The sequence below is a fragment of the Pinus tabuliformis genome, chromosome 6 (assembly GCF_031772625.1).
Source record: "Pinus tabuliformis cultivar Carrire ecotype Pingquan chromosome 6, CPIR1, whole genome shotgun sequence".
Lineage (NCBI taxonomy): Eukaryota > Viridiplantae > Streptophyta > Pinopsida > Pinales > Pinaceae > Pinus > Pinus tabuliformis.
In genome coordinates, this window is record NC_142292.1 from 1,098,948,836 (window position 1) to 1,098,969,320 (window position 20,485).

The 20,485-nt window shown below is 38.3% G+C and overlaps 1 protein-coding gene across 7 annotated transcripts in view; it reads right to left on the reverse strand.

Moving 5' to 3' along the window:
* Positions 1 to 20,485, reverse strand: part of PUX1 (plant UBX domain-containing protein 1) — a 408,013-nt gene that overhangs the window by 309,092 nt on the left and 78,436 nt on the right. For all 7 annotated transcript variants that reach the window (XM_089425156.1, XM_089425151.1, XM_089425150.1 and 4 more), the window contains one exon: positions 20,353 to 20,482. In XM_089425156.1, the coding sequence (XP_089281282.1) occupies positions 20,353 to 20,482 (130 nt within the window). The remainder of the gene's footprint in view (positions 1 to 20,352; positions 20,483 to 20,485) is intronic.

A 20,485-nucleotide genomic window follows, 5' to 3' on the forward strand; every position in this document is an offset into this window, starting at 1 on the left:
CAACGTGTTCACTAAAATGCAAAGCAGATGTCCAGCCTAGTATTAACCAAATACATCAACAAGCCAATCAATCGTCAGTACATGGATGGATCTACCAAGTTGGACTCAGAGTCTCTCAACTTCTTCAAATTAGTCACCATGGGAGTTGCCATGGCTTTACAGTCCATCATGCCAAACTTCTAAAGGATCTCAATAACATAATTTCTTTGACCAAGGAAGATTTCGCCAGGCTTCTACCATACTTCTAGTCCCAAATAATAATGCATCATACCAAGATCCTTCATGTGAAACCCAAAGGGAAACTACCTCTTACATTGAATAATGAGAGGCTCAGCGCCTATCAGAAACAAATCATCAACATGTAGCAATTAAATCACAACTACATTCTTCATAACCTTGAAATAGAGGTTTGGATCAGCATCAATCTTGGTAAATCCAAGTCTCGTCAAGTAATTATCAATTCATGCATACCAAGCTCTTGGAGCTTACTTGAGTCCATACAAGGCCTTCTTCAACCTCTAAACGTGAGACTCCTTCCCATGCACCTCAAAACCTTGAGGTTGCTCTATGAACACCTCTTCCTCAATTACATCATTAAGAAAAGCAGTCTTTGCATCCATTTGATGTAAATTCCAACCCAACAAAGCAACAAGAAAAATAATGGATGTAATGGAGGTGTATCTGGCAACTGGAGCAAAGGTCTCATCGTAGTCTTCTCCCCCTTTCTGGGAGAATCGTCTAGCCACAAACCGTGACTTGTATTTGTCAATACTTCCATCTGCAGCATGCTTGATCTTGTATATCCACTTGGAAGTCACCATTAACTTCCCTTCAGGTCTCAGCACAATCTCCTATACATCATTCTTCATGATGGATTGATATTCTTCCATCATAGCATCCTTCCATACTTGTTGGCTAGCTGCTTCTTCATAAGTGGAAGGTTTTGCATCAATAAGGTTAGTCATAAGAGCTGCATAGCTAGAGAACCTCTTATGTTTCTTACTTTCTCTAGTTGTGCCATGTGGAGCGGAATGTCCTACCGCTTCTTCCAATGTAGATCTAAGCCATGTTGGTCTCTTCCTGATCTCAGGAACAATAACTGGTTCAACAGGTTCACAAGGCCCTTCTGGCTCTTTAGGATGTTCTGAAGAACTTGAACTTTCTTCCTTAGAAGCCTCATGTTTTACTTCATCATAGGAATCCATAGAAACTTCCTTAGACTTCCAATATGTAACCTTCTCATCAAAGGTAATGTCTCAATTGACCTCAACCTTTCGCTGCTCTAGAATGTAGATTCTATAAGCCTTTGATGATTCACTGTAACCAACAAATATTCCTTTCTTTCCTAAAGGTTCTAGCTTCTTCCTCTTATCCTTAGGAACATGGATGTAAACTGGGCAGCCAAAGATTCTCAAATGCCCAACCTTTGGCTTTTGTCCAGTGAACGCTTCTTCAAGAGTCATATCTTCCAGAATTTGATGAGGACTTTTATTTTGAATATATACAGTTGTCAATGATGCTTCTCCCCATAAGAACATAGGCAAATCTTGATCATGCATCATAGCCTTGACATATTCTTCAATGGACCTATTCTTTCTTTCTGCCACTCCATTTTGTTGAGGATTATAGGGGACAATCAACTCCCTCTTAATCCCAGCTTCCTTATAGAATGCAACAAGTTCTTTCGAGGTGTATTCTCCTCCATTGTCAAATCTCAAAATCTTGATCTTCTTACATGTCAAATTTTCTACTTCAGCCTTGAATTCTTGAAATTTGGTGAAGACTTCATCCTTGGTCTTCATGAGATAGATCCACGTCTTACGAGAGAAGTCATCAATAAACGTTACATAGTATAACGAACCTCCAAGTGATCTCACTGACATAGGACCACATACATCAGAATGAATCAAATCCAATATTTCTTTGGATCTACTATCACTGCTTGGAAATGTCTTCTTGATATTCTTTCCAAGTGCACAACCTTTACATACACTTTCATTATCTATTTGCAATTCGGGAAACCAATTGATTTAGAGCGCACAATGCTCTATAATGAAGGTGACCATATCTCCTATGCCATAGTTCACATGGATTGATTTCATCATGTACTAAAGCTTGAGTTGGTTGACCCAAGAGTCTATACAATCTTCCATCACAAATTCCAATAACTCTAACATCATTTATACTAGAGCCCTTGGGCCATACAAGTATTTTTCCATCAACAAAAGCTACTCTATCTCCTTTATCTTCTAAACATGAAATAGGGACTAAATTCTTTCTCAACCCTGCCACATAAAGCACATTGCTGAGATGGACATTGTTACCAAATTCCAGCTCAATGGATGTCTTTCCAATTCCTTTGACTGCATAGTGGTGGTTGTCTCCAAGCCCTACCCTTTGAGATAGTCCCTTTTCCATCATGCTAGTAAGATTTCCACGATCTCCTATCATACGTGTCTTGAAGCGTCACTATCTACCAGTCACATATCATCATCATTTGCAATAGAACCTTTTAGAGCATAAAAGTAAAAGAAATTTGTCACCTTTGGATTTCTTTGAATGTTCATCATCAGTGTCAGTTGCGGAAGCATGGTGTTTTCCTTTTCTCTTTTTGTCGTTCTCTCCTTTGGGAAATTGGTTCATATAGTGACCAAATCTGCGACAACGATAGCATTGAATCTTTGACAAGTCTTTCTTTCCTTGAGGAACAGGCCTTCCTTTTGGTTTCTTATTTTGGAAACCAAACTTCTTCTTTCCTCCACTCTTCCTTTTGACGCATGTTGCAAATGCTTAAAGCTTTCTTCCTTTCTATCTCTTGATATGAGCTTTGATTCTTCTTGAGTGTAAGGACCCATCTTAAATTAATGGGGACATAGAGATATTAGCATGCACATGAGACATGCATATGATAGCTACATATGCATGCATCGCCTACACTGCACTAGTATATATATTAGTTAATATTAAAAAAACGTCCGTATTTAGGTAACGAATTAACTATTGAAATGAATACCCAACTTACAAGAATATAGTAGGGTATATGATATATGTACCACCACCATAATACATATATATAATTCTACTATATAAAATTAAAGATAAATGCAGTATAGTGAACTCACAAAGGAAGTATGTACCCTACTACATACAAAGGAACTATACCCAAAAGTATTATGTACAAAAGAGTTATAATACACATATTATTCTACAAAAGAAATAACATATTCTATAAAATCAAAGGAAAGTATATATAGATATATATATATATATATATATATATATATAATAGTGAATATAATAAAGAGAAGAATATATAAAACCATAATACTATGAAAATAATTCGATTTAAACAAAAGTGAAACATAACATTATGATAAAGGAGATACTGTATAAATAAGAGTGCATGGTCAGCAAATTGGGAAGGGAGAAGGCGGTGACCGCCTCTGCAACTTATGAACTTATCAAATTAAAACAATAAAGAAAGGGGAAGCGGTGGAGGAGTCTCTGGGGGGCATAAAAGGAGGAAGGGTACTGTAGAAAAGGGGACATTCTTTTATACATAGGGAGGCAGAGGAGGAACTAACAAGAGGAAGACACAGAGAATAATGGAGCTTGAGCAGTTGTTCTTGAGACTTTTGGGCACGGGGGCCAAAATCCTTCGAATTTGAAGTATTTTAGGGTTGGGTGCTGAGACTGTACCTAGTTTGGCTGGGAGGTTTTTGGTCTTTTGGTAACGTGAGCGGGAACTGGAGCAAATCAGAAGCATCTTCAGCCAGGTAGGTACTCAACATCAAATAAGTACTTAACATCAAATTGATAAATTTTTATATTTTGAATAGTTATATCCTGTTAAAAATTTCAGGGCTTCTTATTTTGGTATCAGAGCTATGTTCAAACTCTCAGATCTGTTAAGTCTGTTAAGATAAGGTTACATTTGAATTCAAAAAAAATTATTATGTTCTAAAGTCATTTACTGAACTCTTGAGTAATGAAGAGACAAATAGAGGGATTTTACAGTGGTTGATTTTTACAATGATGTATTAGTTGGATAATTATAGAGACGTGAAGCTTGTTCTATGGCTCCAATTTCAGGGAATTAAGTCTATCTCCAATATAGCTTATCTTATTGCTGAAGACTCCACGATAATACATACAGGGTTTCAGGGTCTCACTAGAGGTCCTTGTGTTATTTAATTCAAATATCAGCGAGTGTGAGAATCTGTCACTGTATTGATTTATCATCTGAGATATTCGTCCTTGTAATGATATGACTCATACGTTATGTAATATGTGTACACCAAAGAGCAAAAAAAAATAACAAATCACTGTAAAAAAAAAAATCATATATATAGTAAGTCAGAACTAGTAATACAAGTTTATTTAAGCTTCAGAAACAATTATGTAAGTCTCCTCGGTATTATTAATGGCACATCGACGGCGATTTTAGAAGATGATTTCCTCAAAGAAAAAGCCAATGTTGGACAAGAGAATGATGGAAGTATTATACAATTTATGCCCAAAAACAAAGAACTGATAGACGGCCAAGGTCGGTGATTTGCATCTGCAACGACATAATTTCATCTGTTTGCAGTTATTTAAGTCCTTGTTGAACTGATATTACACCTTCTTCTGCCAAATCCTATCTAATTTCTGGCACCACCGATAGAATTCTCAAAACCCCACCACTGCCACACCTGACGCCAATAGCAACCACATTCTGAATTAAAAAAAAAAAAAAAATTATCACAACTACTAAACTACACGCTGGAACTGCTTAGCTGCTAAGCATGAGATTCGAACTTATTATGCTAATACTCACGCTTCACAGGAGTCTCACCGTTGTTCAATAGCTTATGAGAATACCTTCCATGCATTGTTCCATTCTCCCTCCATCCTGAGTATTCTTGGTCATTTTGTGTGTTGCTGTCTATTTTACCATAGGTGAATATTTTCCTTAGCCATAGCGTAGCCTCTCCGCAAATCTTACACACATGTTAGATTCTCCGCAAATATTATGCACCTGTTAGATTGAAACTAACGACCCTGCATGCATTATAAAAGCCACGGTGCTCATACATCGTTTTTAAACACCTGACGCGTCGAAACTCATTTCTTAGGTGGCGTTTGGTGTCAAACGATGATATTAATTGCCTAAACCTTTGACGTATGTCAACCACCGGTGGATAGAGGAACATCTAATCGAATGATTATCTTTCTGTATCATCGTGGGGTTCACAAAATATACATTGAAGAGTAATGATGTGTCACTTCTATTCATAGTTTTGCTGATAGGGCAGTCACATGGTAGCATATCTCGGTTATAATCGCATATGACGTCTGGCTATAAGGCAGATGTTCCACCAATCCGTTAGAACACTCCCGGGCCTTCACCGCCTGGAGCTCGAAAGGTCACAGACGGGACGTTCATCGAGAGACGGGTGGCAGTGGAGACCCCCAACCATCACAATATTCGCGCTCTGACCCGAGAGCCATCGTAGGCATATATTAGTATGTAATGACATGTATTAGTCACAATATTATAAACAACGCAAACAATATAATAATAACCCATCGTAACCCATCTCTGCTAAATTTTTCAATATCTCGAATGGCTACGTCTTGTATAGGGTTTTACATCCTTCAGCCTTCGACTCTGCGCTTAAAATCCTCCTCATGTACAGCGTTATCCATTGCTCAGCTCTGTTGTGCAAGAAATGCACACTTACAGAAGAGAAGTAAGAATCTGTACTGGAAAAGGCCACTTTTGTGGGAGAAAGTGGTAAGCCATCAAGCTCTAACGTGCAATTTCTTCCAGCAACCTGTGGAAGAGGATAAAGCCGCGGACAACGATGAAAGAAATGGAAGACTGGAACCTGAGCGACCACCTTTCGACTTAAATATGGCCGTAGTTCTTGCTGGTTTTGCCTTCAAAGCTTACACTACACCCACGGAGAAAGTTGGAGTACGTGAAATTAATGCAGGAGAATGTGAAACAGTTTTTCTCTCAGAGTGAACAGTTCCTCCATGAGGTGTATGATGGTCAATTACTTGTTAAATTGAAGAAATGGGTTAATTTGCCTGCAATGGATCCATGGTGGATGAGAGCAATTGACCAAGAGCCAAAAGAACCAATCACCATATTGTAAAAGATGCTATTGAGCATGGAAATGGCCGACCTGATGTGCAAGATACAGTTATCTACATGGGCAGCACATAAATTAAAGCAAGAGTGGTACTCTGAGTTGGATAATTCTAGTGATTTTGATTCAGTGCGTGGTAGTTGGAGAGATGCAGATAGTGCTCCTGACATTTCTAGGGAGAGCAGGTTATTGTCTCTTGTTAACACTCAAAGAATTGAGATTTTACAAAATAGTATTTTAGGGAAAGAATTTCAGAATGTACATTTTGACGCTGGAGAATCTCTCAGCTTTTCCATAGAAACAGTTAGAGAAGACACTAATGATTCCTCAGTGTTTGAAGGCAACACTTTGGCAGATGAAGAAACATACTTGGATTTGCAAAACCGATATGTTGAAGCTTTTTACCATGAATCTCAAGACATAGAGAGAGGTTTCCTTCCATTGCATGGATGGAGAAAATCCCAGTATATTACCTACGAAAGGGAGTACACTGGTCTATTAGACACTGAAGGGTAGGAGGTTGAACCAAGCATCCTTGGCATTTGATGAATCTTCAACAAAGGACGTTGTTTCTAAGAGAGGTTCAACATTGGGTGCTTCAACTGCTTTAAATACTATAGATTTTCATACTACAAAAAGCAGAACTATATGTAAGCCACCAATAGTGGAAAGAAATGGTGTGACTGTTCACTTGGGAATTTTTAACTCAGCATCAACGGTTTCTAAAAACACATGCCTGACTTCAGAGGTCAACAATGTTTTAAATAGAGGACGGAAGAATTCGAGACTAAAGGAGATTCTGGCTTCATATGAGCACACTGTTGGGTGATATCAGCCTCTATTTCTGTGTTAGTACTCATCAATTTACCCCTCTTCAAATTCCCCATTCATAAGACCAGTGTGCCTAGTATAATCACATTCTATATCCATGCTAATGACAATAACTTCACCACTCTTGAAATTCTAAGATGAATGTTCAGTTTGCTTGCACACCTATCCACTATCTTCATGCTAAACTGAGCACTTTGCATTGCTTGTTGATAACCATCAGCCACAAATTTTTTTTAGAAAAGTAAGGTCATTAAGTTTCTGTGGATAGGTGGCTTCTGGTGTAAACTAAGCTGATCTCTCAAACTTTTCAGGTTTGTCTACCAATGGATAAGTCTTATCAATACTTCCATCCTCTGTTTCCATAATCGTTTTGACTATCTGCATAACATGTCTACAAGAATCAGTTGCACTTTTCCACACATTCAATACTCATTCATTAGACTGTTGTTTAAGATGAGGCTTCTAATCCATGTCAATCTGTGAAGGGCCCAATAAAAGGAGAATGAGAAATGTTTTCCCTCATTTTACATTTAGACTTGTAATAACTCACCTTTTGGAAAGGGAAAGGTTCTATCGAATTAGAAATTTTTTTTTAGTCTCTGAGTTTTCACTACGTCACTTTCACTCAAATTAGCAATGACAAAATTGTCAAATTTCTTTGATTCTGTCAAATTACGAAACCTTCAGATCCTCAATGTTTTGGAGCATAATAATATCAGTACCAAATGTTTTCTTCCAAACAAACCCATTATCATTCTCCATTTCTACATCTATGACTGCAAACTCCTCTTCCATGACATTTTGAATCTTTCAACAACGCATTAATTTCATTGTGCCTGTTAAATTGAATTTTGGTCAGAGATTTTCATTTTGTAAGCACATGAGCAGTCTGAAAGTTAAGAAAGAAAAAAAAAAATCCATCGAGAATTGACAATTGTTTGTTAATTGTCATTTCCTAACAATTATAATTCATCCAGGTGACTCTCCTTTAAACCCTTGATTAAATTCATGTTTAGGAGGATTCTCATTAATGTGAACCAGAGGTTTTAAAACCTCTTGCAATCCAACATTGTGATGTCTAATTCAACAATCTCCATGGCATGCATCTCTGGAATAGCTTGACAACTTTCATCCAAAAATGAGTTGAAAATTCCTTGCGTTTGAATTCTCTAACTCTCTGACTCAAGCATATTGATAACACCTACAAATTCTACTATGCTTCGGATTTATCATTTCTCTAATAATCGAACAGGCATTTCTCCCAATTCCTCCACACAAACTTCTCAGAATTTCACTAAAGTTATTAGACATACAATGGCAATTTTTGCAAATGCATTGTTGTGGAAACTTCATCCAGAGCATATGTAACATGCATTCTTACATCATTCTGACTGGTTTCATCTAGTGACAAATATAAACTATTGCCTCTCCCACCAACACAATAATTTTCACAATGCTTTTGCAGGCATAAACTTGGACTCTGAACAAACTGCCTCAGTTACTGCATTCTTACTGTGAACAAAGCACCAAAGGAATGGCACACTCCTTCACAGACTCTTCACCATCATCTGGGAACACACTACCTAGTGAGAGCCCACATTCTCCGATTGTAATGAAACAAATTCAACACCAATCTCTAAAATCTTGACCTTAAATTTTTATTTCTCAATCTCTTCTTCATCTTTGTCAGCAACTTTTCTGTCATGGATGGCACCTCTAACCCTACTATTGTTACTTCCTTGATGTCCTTTTTAAAAGTTTTCAATGACAAAGTTTTCTTCCACATTGTGTGCTCGGACTCATTACAATAAAATGGCCCAAGCAAAGTCACAAAGGATTACTCTGCACCACCTACAAGGGTATTAAGTGTTAAATAAACTATTTTAATAATTAACTCTTAACTCAATGCCATTTTCAAGATATAGGAATAGCCATTCCTTCATAAATATTTTTATCAGTAATTGCCATGTATATACCTTATATATATACACATATATATATTTCAAATCATATTGCTTAAATACTTTCCAGGTCATTAAGCAAAGATTTAAAGGTTGTTCTCTATTTTAGAACAGGTAAAATACGATTTGAACAAATGTTTTCAGAGAGGTTAGAACATAACAGAAACATATATGTGCCGAAAATTTGGGCATATCCAACCTTTTGACCAAACCATCCAACTAAGCTTTATCCAACTCGCGTATTGTTACCAAGATTCGCATGCTAAATATGTGCCGAGGAAAGGCATGCCCAAGTAAGCACAAAGATCAAGTTATCTGCTCAACTGGGCATATCAAACCTGAACTCTAATGCCTGTTAACTATGCAACTTCAAGTGGCAATGAGAACCAATTTTACAATTACTTCAATCTGAAATTATGATGCATTACTCAGTACACGACTTCAATTGTCTTCCATCTTGTGATGTTGTTTCAAATGCTCTACAGCCTTCATTTAATTAACATTGTTAGGATATAAATACCAATATGAAACTTGCTATAAAATCTAAATCATGAATTATGTTATGAATTAAGATATCTTTAAATTTGTCTCATTGATGCATATGGATATGATTAATGAGCTAGAAATAAAAGAATAATTACAGGTTAATATGAAAGCTAATAACATGAGCTGGATATGGCCAAGTATGTTATATTGTAGATAACATGTATGAATTATATAGAAATTGTTTATTTTGAATATATTAATGCATATGTTATAATGTATGGACAAGTGTTTACGTTGTAGATAGCATCGTTACCAAAATGACCACGTGATGACAAAAGTTTCAAGAACAATTGAGGCTCAATAAGATTCCATGATAGGGTGATAACCCTGGTCCTACAAGGAGGGGTGGAGGTATTACCCACCGTTTATCCTCCAAAGCCTGGAGTCATGGAAGGACTGTGCGAGCCACGCTCCCCTAGATGTGTGATGATGACTGTCGGATGCCTATTGAGAAATCAAGTCGATATAGTCGACATAGATCAGTATAGCTGAAGCCATGGCATACTCCAGTAAAGGAAGGATAGGATGGGAGTGGAAGAGATTAGGAAAGATAAAATGATTTTAGAATAGCTTGGGCACCCGACTGGGACAAGGCATGGATATTAAAGTTGTAGAGAACAAAAAACAAAACAAAACAAAACAAAACAAAAACTATAAGTTTTCAAAACATAAATTTTTAAGTGTCCCCACATTAAACGAAAATCCAATTATGGAACATAATCCTTACATGATTATACTTATCGCTAAATAATTACTAATACTTTATATACCCTAACTTCGAGAAGAAGTTTTCTAAAGGAGGGGTGTATGTAAGGACCCATCTTAAATTAATGGGAACATAGAGATATTAGCATGCACACGAGACATGCATATGATAGCTACATATGCATGCATCGCCTGCACTGCACTAGTATATATATTAGTTAATATTGAAAAAACGTCTGTATTTAGGTAACGAATTAACTATTGAAATGAATACCCAACTTACAAGAATATAGTAGGGTATATGATATACGTACCACCACCATAATACATATATATAATTCTACTATATAAAATTAAAGATAAATGCAATATAGTGAACTCACAACAAAGGAAGTATGTACCCTACTACATACAAAGGAACTATACCCAAAAGTATTATGTACAAAAGAGTTATAATATACATATTATTCTACAAAAGAAACAACATATTCTATAAAATCAAAGGAAAGTGTATATATATATATATATATATATATTAAATAGTGAATATAATAAAGAGAAGAATATATAAAACCATAATACTATGAAAATAATTCGATTTAAACAAAAGTAAAACATAACATTATGATAAAGGAGATAATGTATAAATAAGAGTGCATGGTCAGCAAATTGGGAAGGGGGAAGGCGGTGACCGCCTCTGCAACTTATGAACTTATAAAATTAAAACAATAAAGAAAGGGGAAGCGATGGAGGAGTCTCTGGGGGGCATAAAAGGAGGAAGGGTATTGTAGAAAAGGGGACATTCTTTTACACAGAGGGAGGCAGAGGAGGAACTAACAAGAGGAAGACATAGAGAATAATGGAGCTTGAGCAGTTGTTCTTGAGACTTTTGGGCATGGGGGCCAAAATACTTCGAATTTGAAGTATTTTGGGGCTGGGTGCTGAGACTGTACCTAGTTTGGCTGGGAAGTTTTTGGTCTTTTGGTAACGGGAGCGAGAACTGGAGCAAATCAAAAGCATCTTCAGCCAGGTAGGTACTCAACATCAGATAAGTACTTAACATCAAATTGATAAATTCTTATATTTTGAATAGTTATATCCTGTTAAAAATTTCAGGGCTTTACATTGAGCACAAGAGGTCCATAGTTCTTCAAAAGAGGGAACATCCTTCCTACTACTTATACCAGCTGCAAATGCATCCCATGATCTAGGTAGTCCATTAAGTGTTGTAGTCACAAGTTCCTTCTCAGAGATGACTTCATCAATTGCTTGAAGTTGGTCTCTTATTTGAGAGATTCTTACAAAATATGAAGCCACAATGTCATCATTTGTCATCCTTACATCACGAAGCTCATTCTTCAAACTCATGACTTGACCAATGTTGTTGACTATAAATAGCTTGGTTAGGGCATCATACATTGCCTTTGAAGATTCAAGCTTTGCAATATAGGGAATCAAGTGATCTCTAATGGAATCCACAATAAGACTCATGGCAATGATGTCATCTTCCTTGAACTTCTCTTTTCCTACACTATTTGTTGGTTCAACAACTTTACCCTTCACAATATCCAAGACTTTGTTCTTTGCAAGACTAAGATTAATTCTAGTCTTCCAAGCTCTGAAATTTGAGGCCCCCTCTAACTTGTTCATTGATTCCATAGAAGAAGCCATGGATGTAGATCAACAAGAACTTCAATGTAGGTTTTCTTCAAGAGTGATCTCAGTGTTCCTTCCTTCACCAAACCTCTGATACCATGTTGATTTTCCAAATGCAATAGATACAAGCACAACATTTCTGAAAATTGATAATTACTTCTAATGATGTTGATCTTCTTTTAATTTTTCCAGTATATCTCTAAGCAATTATACTTTGGAAATTCAATCATATAAAGCAATAGAACAATACAAATCACAATACACAAAGATAGCACAAGATTTATCCTAGGAAAACCCACTAAGGGGAAAACCCGACAACCTTTCCAATAGAGAAATTGTTCTGTTCAACAATGCACACCTAGACCTCTAGTCAAGAACTAGGTCAAACTGACCTTCAACAAATCCATGGTCAAACTTGGTCTTCTCCCTCAAAGTCAAGCCTCCAAACTGATCTAGTGACTCGACCCTCTAGCTCTGCCCTAGGCCAAATGTCAGCCCCCTACAGCAGCCCAGAAATTTCGGCCCCCTATAACTGCAAGTGCCCATAAAATATGCAAATTGTGAGAGCAAGAGAGAGAGTATTTCCATACGTGCGAGCTTGATAAAGAGAGAGAGAGATGTATTTCATCCTCCTTGTCCTTCACTTGGATGCCCAGAAGATACTTGCTTGAGAGAGTGCAAATTGGTGCCTTGAGGAGGAGGTCAAGCTACCTTTATATAAATATTTGCTTGGGTCGAATAAGTACGACTCTGCCTAGGCCAACTTGACTTGAAGGGAGGTCAACTTGACAATCTTTGGAGCCAAATTTTCAAATTCAAAACTTCTAATTTTCTTCTTTTAAAAGTCTGAAAGGACGCAACTCAAAAATATAATTTTCTTTTGACTCTAGCATGAAGAACATGCTTTACAAATATAAATACATCAAGGGCCAAAATATACATTATGAAGACAGGCCATAGTTACAAAATTCAACAACTTGAACATGCCATTTGGAACACATTTATTCCATGACATCAACCCTAGAGAGCTCGCGGCTCAAACGTGTGGGCTATTTAGAGCATTTTTATGAAAAGCTAGTGGGTTGGTTTGTAACCCAAGGTTATGTTGTCATCAAACTTGTTTTTAAAGGGATTTATAGGCTAATTAGATGTCATCCTCATATATATAGAGGAAAGGACCATTGTTTTAGATCATCGTCATGTGTGACTTGAATTCGGCCTCTTAGAAATTTAGCCTTCTTTGTTTCTTGTGGAGATGTGATTCTATGGAGCATTTTTTGTATAATGGAGCTACTTCTTGGCATTGGAGATGTTATCTTGGATCAATAAAGGATCGTTCATGCATTTTGTCTTGTAAGTGATACTTATACTTGATAAATTTGTAATCCTATGTCTAATGTATGGAATGCATTGATTATATAAGGTTTTTCTATTGTGCCACTTATTATTGAAGACATATTGTATAAAATCTAGCTATCATCATTTTATGAATTACTCGTGTATGAAATGTGAATGGTAATCCCCTTGGTAAAACTTTAAACTAGCTCTCCCAAGTGACCTTGATCCATCACAAAGATAATAGTTAGGGTTTTCATATATGGCATCAAATTTCCTTACTCCTTAGCAAGATTTAGCCAATCTTTCTCATCCATAGACTCCATCATCCCAAGGACTAGAAACTGGCCTTGTCAAATTGGTGATCACACATAATTTCATCCCCAAACTCCATTTTGATCTCTTATAATATATTTCTAATTTTTGCCCTCTTAAGGATAATCAAGGATTGATGTGAATTGACTTAGAGGAAGAGCCTTCGCTTGTGGAAGGATTCAACGTTGAGGTGAGACTTTGTTGCCTCAAGAGTCAAAATCAACCCCCTTTAGTGGCCAATATTTCCATTTTAAGCCCTAATTCTCTAGACCTAGGTAGATTTGCCCTAGGAAAACCTTAGTTTGCAAAGCTTCAACTTGAGGGCTTATTGAAGGTTCCTTGTTGCATTTGTTTGCCAGTATTCATAGTTGGGAAACCTTTTCTTGGCCTATTGACACTACGATAATCCATTTCGCTTGCTACCTCTCAACCTTTAGGTCAATTGAGTCCTAATTTGGCATTATTGGAGGATGTGAGTTGCCTTTTTCCTTGCTTAACGAACCTTGTCCATAAGAAGAGTCATCTTCTATAAGCCATTTGTCACCTTGAACCTTGGACCTAGTATATCTCTCATAGGTGACCTTTCAAAGTGAAGCCTCCCATTGGTGAAAGTCCATAAAGAGCAGGGGATGGTGGTTGTGGCGACAGTGGGCCCTACCCAATTGTTGTCACTTAGTCTCATGTTTGTCTTGTAAGGTACCCCTCTACAAGACCTATTTTGTGGTGATAGTGGGCCACACGCCATTGTTGTCACTTTGTCTCATGTTTATCTTATCTCATGTTTATCTTATAAGGTACCCCTCTACAAGACCTGTTGGGTTTTGAGGCAACAGTTCATAAGGCTCCTAAATTATTGTCTTAAGAAGCACACTTAAAAAGCAACAATTATCAACGTACAAAGTCAAGGCTCAAGATGCATCCTTAATACTACATTTTCAGGTAGACAGCCACGTAGGATAATACAATGGGAACCGCATTGTTGATTTTTGGTAGCATCGAATCTGCTCTAGCCTTGAAATTTGGAGGAGAGGCTAAGTCACATGAGATCTCCAAGACCCAGAAATCGTTTTGAAAAATTGCACCCAGATGAGGAGTTATTAAAATAATTAATATTTTTAATGGGTTCCTAGGCTTAGGAAAATAAAAATATTAATAGGTATTAATAAAGATAAGGGTGAGAAGCTTCGAAGAGACGAGGATCAAGTCTGTTTTAATCTTAGCCATTGATTAGACACTTAATCTCGGTCGTTGATTCATCAACAGGAAAATTATAAGAGGAGGCTTGAAGATCATTTGGAGACACACCGGTAGATACTCAGTATCTCAAGGAAAATCGATTCTCAAGAGAGGAGATCGATTTCAGAGGGAGAGTTGCAGGGTGGAGGAAGAGGAAGGCATCAGCAGCAGGTAGTGACTGAGGAGGAGGTGACGCAGGGACAGTGGGAGACAGCGCAAAGGAAGACGCATTCCAAAGGAGAGACGCAGCCCTCACACAGGCTGACATAGAGGTATGCAGAGCCACTCAAAGCCACACAAAGTGATGCAGAGGTGATGCAGGAGTGGGAGCAAGGTCTCCAAAGTGTCAGAAAGTGTCAAAGGGAAAGACTCAGGTGTTATCTTTTAGTTTCTCTGTAAAATCATTCCTTGTAAAAGCAATTGCTGCTGAAGATTAATAAAGCCCTCATCTGCTGCACTGGTTTTCCCGCAATGGGTTTTTCCAGGGACAATTGTCCAAAAACAATTGTGTTGATGTGATTGGTTCTTGTCCATGTATTTTTCTCTAGGTAATTGTGTGATAACTGCAGTAGAATTTATTTTAAGATTTGTTGAAGGGATTTTGTAAATAGCTTATTGTGAATAATAAGTAGGTGAAATAAATCAGTTATTGCAATAGAATTTCAGTTTAGAAATTTTCACATGGTATCAGACCAGAGATCCAGCAACAGGAAAGGAAAATCAACTATGGGTCAAGAGCATGATGCAGAGGCATCCACTCAAGGGTACTCGCGTAGATTTCCAGAAGAATGCACACGGGACATGAATTACGAGTATTCTATGTTAGCTTCCAAATTGGAAGAATAAGTCAGTTGCTTAGCAAGCTCTGCCTCCTCTGAGGTTTGGTATATAGACAATGGAGCTTCCTGCCATATGACAGGAATCCGAGAATGTTTTTCAAATTATCAGGAAGAAAGAATGAATTTTCAAATCACCATGGGAAATAAGGCAAAGTGTACTCCAGTAGGACGAGGTACCGTGGTCTTTCAAACCGAAGCAGGAGAACGGCTTTGAGAAACCAATGTGCCGCATGTCACAAGATTGGGGATGAACTTACTCTCTGTATCTCAACTTCAAAGCAAGGGCTATGACGTTTTCTTCATTAAGGAGAAAGTATATGTCAAACAGCCGAGTTGGAAAAAGAAGACCCAGATTGGAATCAGAAGTAACAGGTTGTACAAGTTGCAACTAGAATCCCCAATGGCACTGATAGGCAGTAATGGAGACAAAGGTTTGAATGAACTATGGCACAGGAGGATGGGACACTTAAACCATGGGACTTTGAGAATTCTCAGAAAAACAGTATCAGGAGTTCCAGAACTAAGTACCAAACAAGATGATGTATGCAGAGGGTGCGCTTTTGGCAAGTATGCCAAAGTAGTGTGTTTTCTAGAAGTAACAATAGGGCTAAGAGTGTGCTAGGACTGATACACTCAGATATTTGCGAACCGATGTCCACAAAAGCTCTTAGTGGTGTCGAATACTTCGTCACCTTCATTGATGACCATTCCAGAAAGACTTGGATCTACTTTCTGAAAACCAAGGATGAGGTTTTTGGTCGATTCAAAGAGTTCAAGGCTCTAGTGGAGAATCTGACAGGAAAGAAGATAAAAGTGTTGTGCTCAGACAATGGTGGAGAGTATGTTGACAAGGACTTCACTGATTTTTGTGCTAAGGAAGGCATCAGAAGAGAGTGGACAGCTCCCTACAATCCGGAGCAAAATGGAGTAGCAGAAAGGAAAAACAGGACTATTGTGGAAGCAGCTAGGGCAATGCTGTATGATCAGGATATGCCTAAATTTCTGTGGGCAGAAGCATGCAGCACGGCAGTTTATGTCCAGAACAGGACTCCACACAGGGCATTGGGCAAAATCACTCCAGAGAAGACCTTCACAGGGAAAACCCCTGAAGTCAGTCATTTTAGGATATTTGGGAGTTTAGTGTATTGTCGTATACCCGAAGAAAAGAGAAAGAAATTAGATCAAACTGCTGAGAAAGGATATCTTTTGGGATATAGCAAGAATGCTAAGGCATATAGAATCTATCTTCCAGGGAGCAGGAAGGTAGTAGTTCGGCGAGATGTGAAGTTCATGGAGGATAGATCTTTCAGGAAATCACGAGAAATGCCTTCCGAGGAGCAGTTGAAAGACGAGTCATTGGTCAAACCACTTCGACCAGTAGAAACTAATACTAGAAACTCTCCTGAAGATAAAGCTTCAGAACAGGAGCAATCTCAGGAAGAGGAAGAGCTGATAGATGTGCCTACTACCAATGGAAGAATGAGTCGGGAACTCTGACAGATTCTATGGGATGCAGAGGACTTCATTGGTGCACCCAGGAATAATAAAAGGGAGCGAAAACAGCCAGACAAATACCAGGCCTTAGTAGCTCGGGTTGGGGAACCTTCTAGTTTTCAGGAGGTCGTTCAACATCAAGTATAGGTAGATGTTATGGTGGAGGAATACAACTCTATAATGGTCAATGGAGTCTGGGAAGTGGTACCTAGACCTCATGACAGATCTGTGGTAGGTTCGAGACGGATCTACAAAGTCAAATATGTTGCAGACGGCAATGTGGAGAAATACAAAGCCAGGTTTGTGGCTAAGGGGTATGCTGAGAAGGAAGGGATAGACTACGAAGAAACCTTCGCCCTAGTAGCCAGGTATACTTCTATTAGAACAATGATATCTCTTGCAGCACAGATGGGGTGGGAGATTCATCAAATGGATGTCAAGACGGCATTCTTGAATTGGGTAATAGAAGAGGAAGTATACATTGAACAGCGAGAAGGTTTTGAGACACATGAGAAGAAATCTCATGTATGCAGATTAAGGAAAGCCTTTTATGGGCTTAAACAAGCACCAAGAGCATGGTACGGTCGAATTGATGGCCACTCGCAGAAGATGGGGTTCATCAAGAGTGACGCAGACCCTAATCTCTACTATCTGGTTGTAGAGAATAAGCCTCTAATCCTAGTGTTATATGTGGATAATCTCTTTTTAACAGGATCATCCAGGCTCATCAAAGACTGCAAGAAGAACCTAGCCACAGAATTTGACATGAAGGATTTGGGATAGATGCATTATTTCTTGGGGTTGGAAGTTTGGCAGCAGAAGGGTGAGATCTTCCTTGGACAAGGGAGATATGCTACAGAAATCTTGAAGAGATTCAGGATGCAAGACTGTAGACCTATGGCTACTCCAATGATCACCAACTGGAAGAAGATTGATGCATCAGAAGATAAAGATGTTGATCCCACCTTGTACAGACAGCTTATAGGGTCCCTGATGTATCTGGTCAATACCAGGCCAGACATTTGTTACATTGTCAACACCCTCAGTCAGTTCATGGTGGAACCTAAGAGGGCGCACTGGGCAACAACCAAACATGTTCTCAGGTATATACAAGGAACAGTCGAGCATGGACTATTGTACACTAGAGGCAATGACATTAGGTTGAGTGGGTTCACTGACGCAGATTGGGTTGGAAGTTCAGTAGATCAGAAAAGTACAATTGGGTATTGTTTCAACATTAGATCAGGAATGACCTCCTGGTGTAGTAAGAAACAGAAATCCGTGGCTCTGAGATCAGCGGAAGCAGAATATAAGGCAGCTAGCACAGCTTCATGCGAAGCCATATGGCTTAGGAAACTGCTTGTGAATCTATTCAGGAGAAGGATGGAAGTGACCAAGATCATGTGTGATAATCAGAGTTGCATCAAGCTCTCTGAGAATCCAATATTTCATGATCGGTCGAAGCACATTGATATCAAGTGTCACTTTGTCAGAGACTGTGTCCAACGAAGTGCAGTACGGTTGAGGTACACTCCTACAGGAGAACAGGAGGTAGACATCCTCACCAAGGCTCTAGGAAGAACAAAGTTTGTTTATTTCAGGGAGAAGATGGGGATGGTAAAGAATCCATTTCAGTAGCAGAAATGGATAAGTGACAGGAGTTGCAGTGCAGCGGTTAGCAGTGGCAATGTTATTGGCAGCATGATGCAACATGTTGAGAGGGAGTTGCACTACAGATGCAGCAGCGACAGTGGCAGTGGCAGTGTCATGGGCAGCAGTACAAGAAGTAGCAGTGCAGGGGATGTGAGGCAGCAGGCCAAGCATCAGCACAGGTACCGATGCGGAAGATCAGTGTGATGTTTCTATAGTGAAGCATTGCTACAGCACATTCCTTGCTAAGAGGGAGTGTTGATTTTTTATCGCATCGGATGTGCTCTAGCCTTGAAATTTGGAGGAGAGGCCAAGGCACATGAGATCTCCAAGACCCAGAAATCGTTTTGAGAAATTCCACCCGAATGAGGAGTTATTAAAATAATTAATATTTTTAATGGGTTCCTAAGTCTAAACTTAAGAAAATGAAAATATTAATGGGTATCAATAAAGATAAAGGTGAGAAGCTTCTAAGAGACAAGGATCAAGTCTGTTTTAATCTTAGCCGTTGATTAGAGACTTAATCTCGATCGTTGATTCATCAACAGGAAAAGTATAAGAGGAGGCTTGAGGATCATTTGGAGACACACTGGTAGATATTCAGTTTCTCAAGGAAAATCGATTCTCAAGAGAGGAGATCGATTTCAAAGGGAGTTGCAAGGTGGAGGAAGAGGAGGGCATCAGCAACAGGCAGTGACTGAGGAGGAGTGACACAGGGACAGTGGGAGACAGCGCAGAGAGAGACGTAGTCCAAAGGAGAGACGCAGCCCTCACGCGGGCTAACGCAGAGGGACGCAGAGACACGCAAAGTGATGCAGAGGTGACGCATGAGTGGGAGCAGGGTCTCCAAAGCATCAGAAAGTCTCAAAGGGAAAGTCTAAGGTGTTATCTTCCAGTTTCTCTGTAAAATCATTCCTTGTAAAATCAATTGTTGTTGAAGATTAATAAAGCCCTCATCAACTACACCAGTTTTCCTGCATTGGGTTTTTCCGAGGACAATTGTCCAAAAACAATTGTGTTGATGTGATTGGTTCTTGTGCATGTATTTTTCTCTGGGTAATTGTGTGATAACTGCAGTGGAATTTATTTTAATATTTGGAAAGGATTTCGTAAATAACTTATTGTGAATAATAAGTAGGTGAAATAAATCAGTTGTTGCAGTAGAATTTCAGTTTAGAAATTTTCACACGCATGAGATGCCTAAAGTTACACCCTTTTCCGAGAGATGATATCATCCTTATACCACGTCAAGCTACTTATTACTTTGTTCTTTAACTATTGTATTCTTAAATATTACATCATTTCAACAACCAAATAAATTGTCCCTTGCACAACTTTTGTGTTCATTATCACATAGCAGCCCCATTGACTGCCGCTCATTTATAGAAATTAATTACTTTCTTTCTAGAAAGAATAGAAAACATATTTACTTTGTAGTCAAAATACATTCATGAAACGATGCAGCCAGCTGCCAAACATGAGAATATATCGTTTGTTCTTTAAACAACTTAAAACAAAATCTTCAACATAATAACCTCAAAAATTTGTTTACTGAAAGCTTTGATTACAAAGATTTTGTAAAAGCCCAATCATATGTTCCCAACCCACATTTCCCTGAAGGATTGAAGGGTAAAATAAACTCACAAATGTAAAATGGCACGTCTGGTTGTGCAATCACTTTTTTTAACAGATCCATCAGCACTGAAATTGTTTCTGATGGCTGAAAAGTTGTCTGTATTAGATGATCATCGGGAAATTGCACCTTTATTACTGCCTG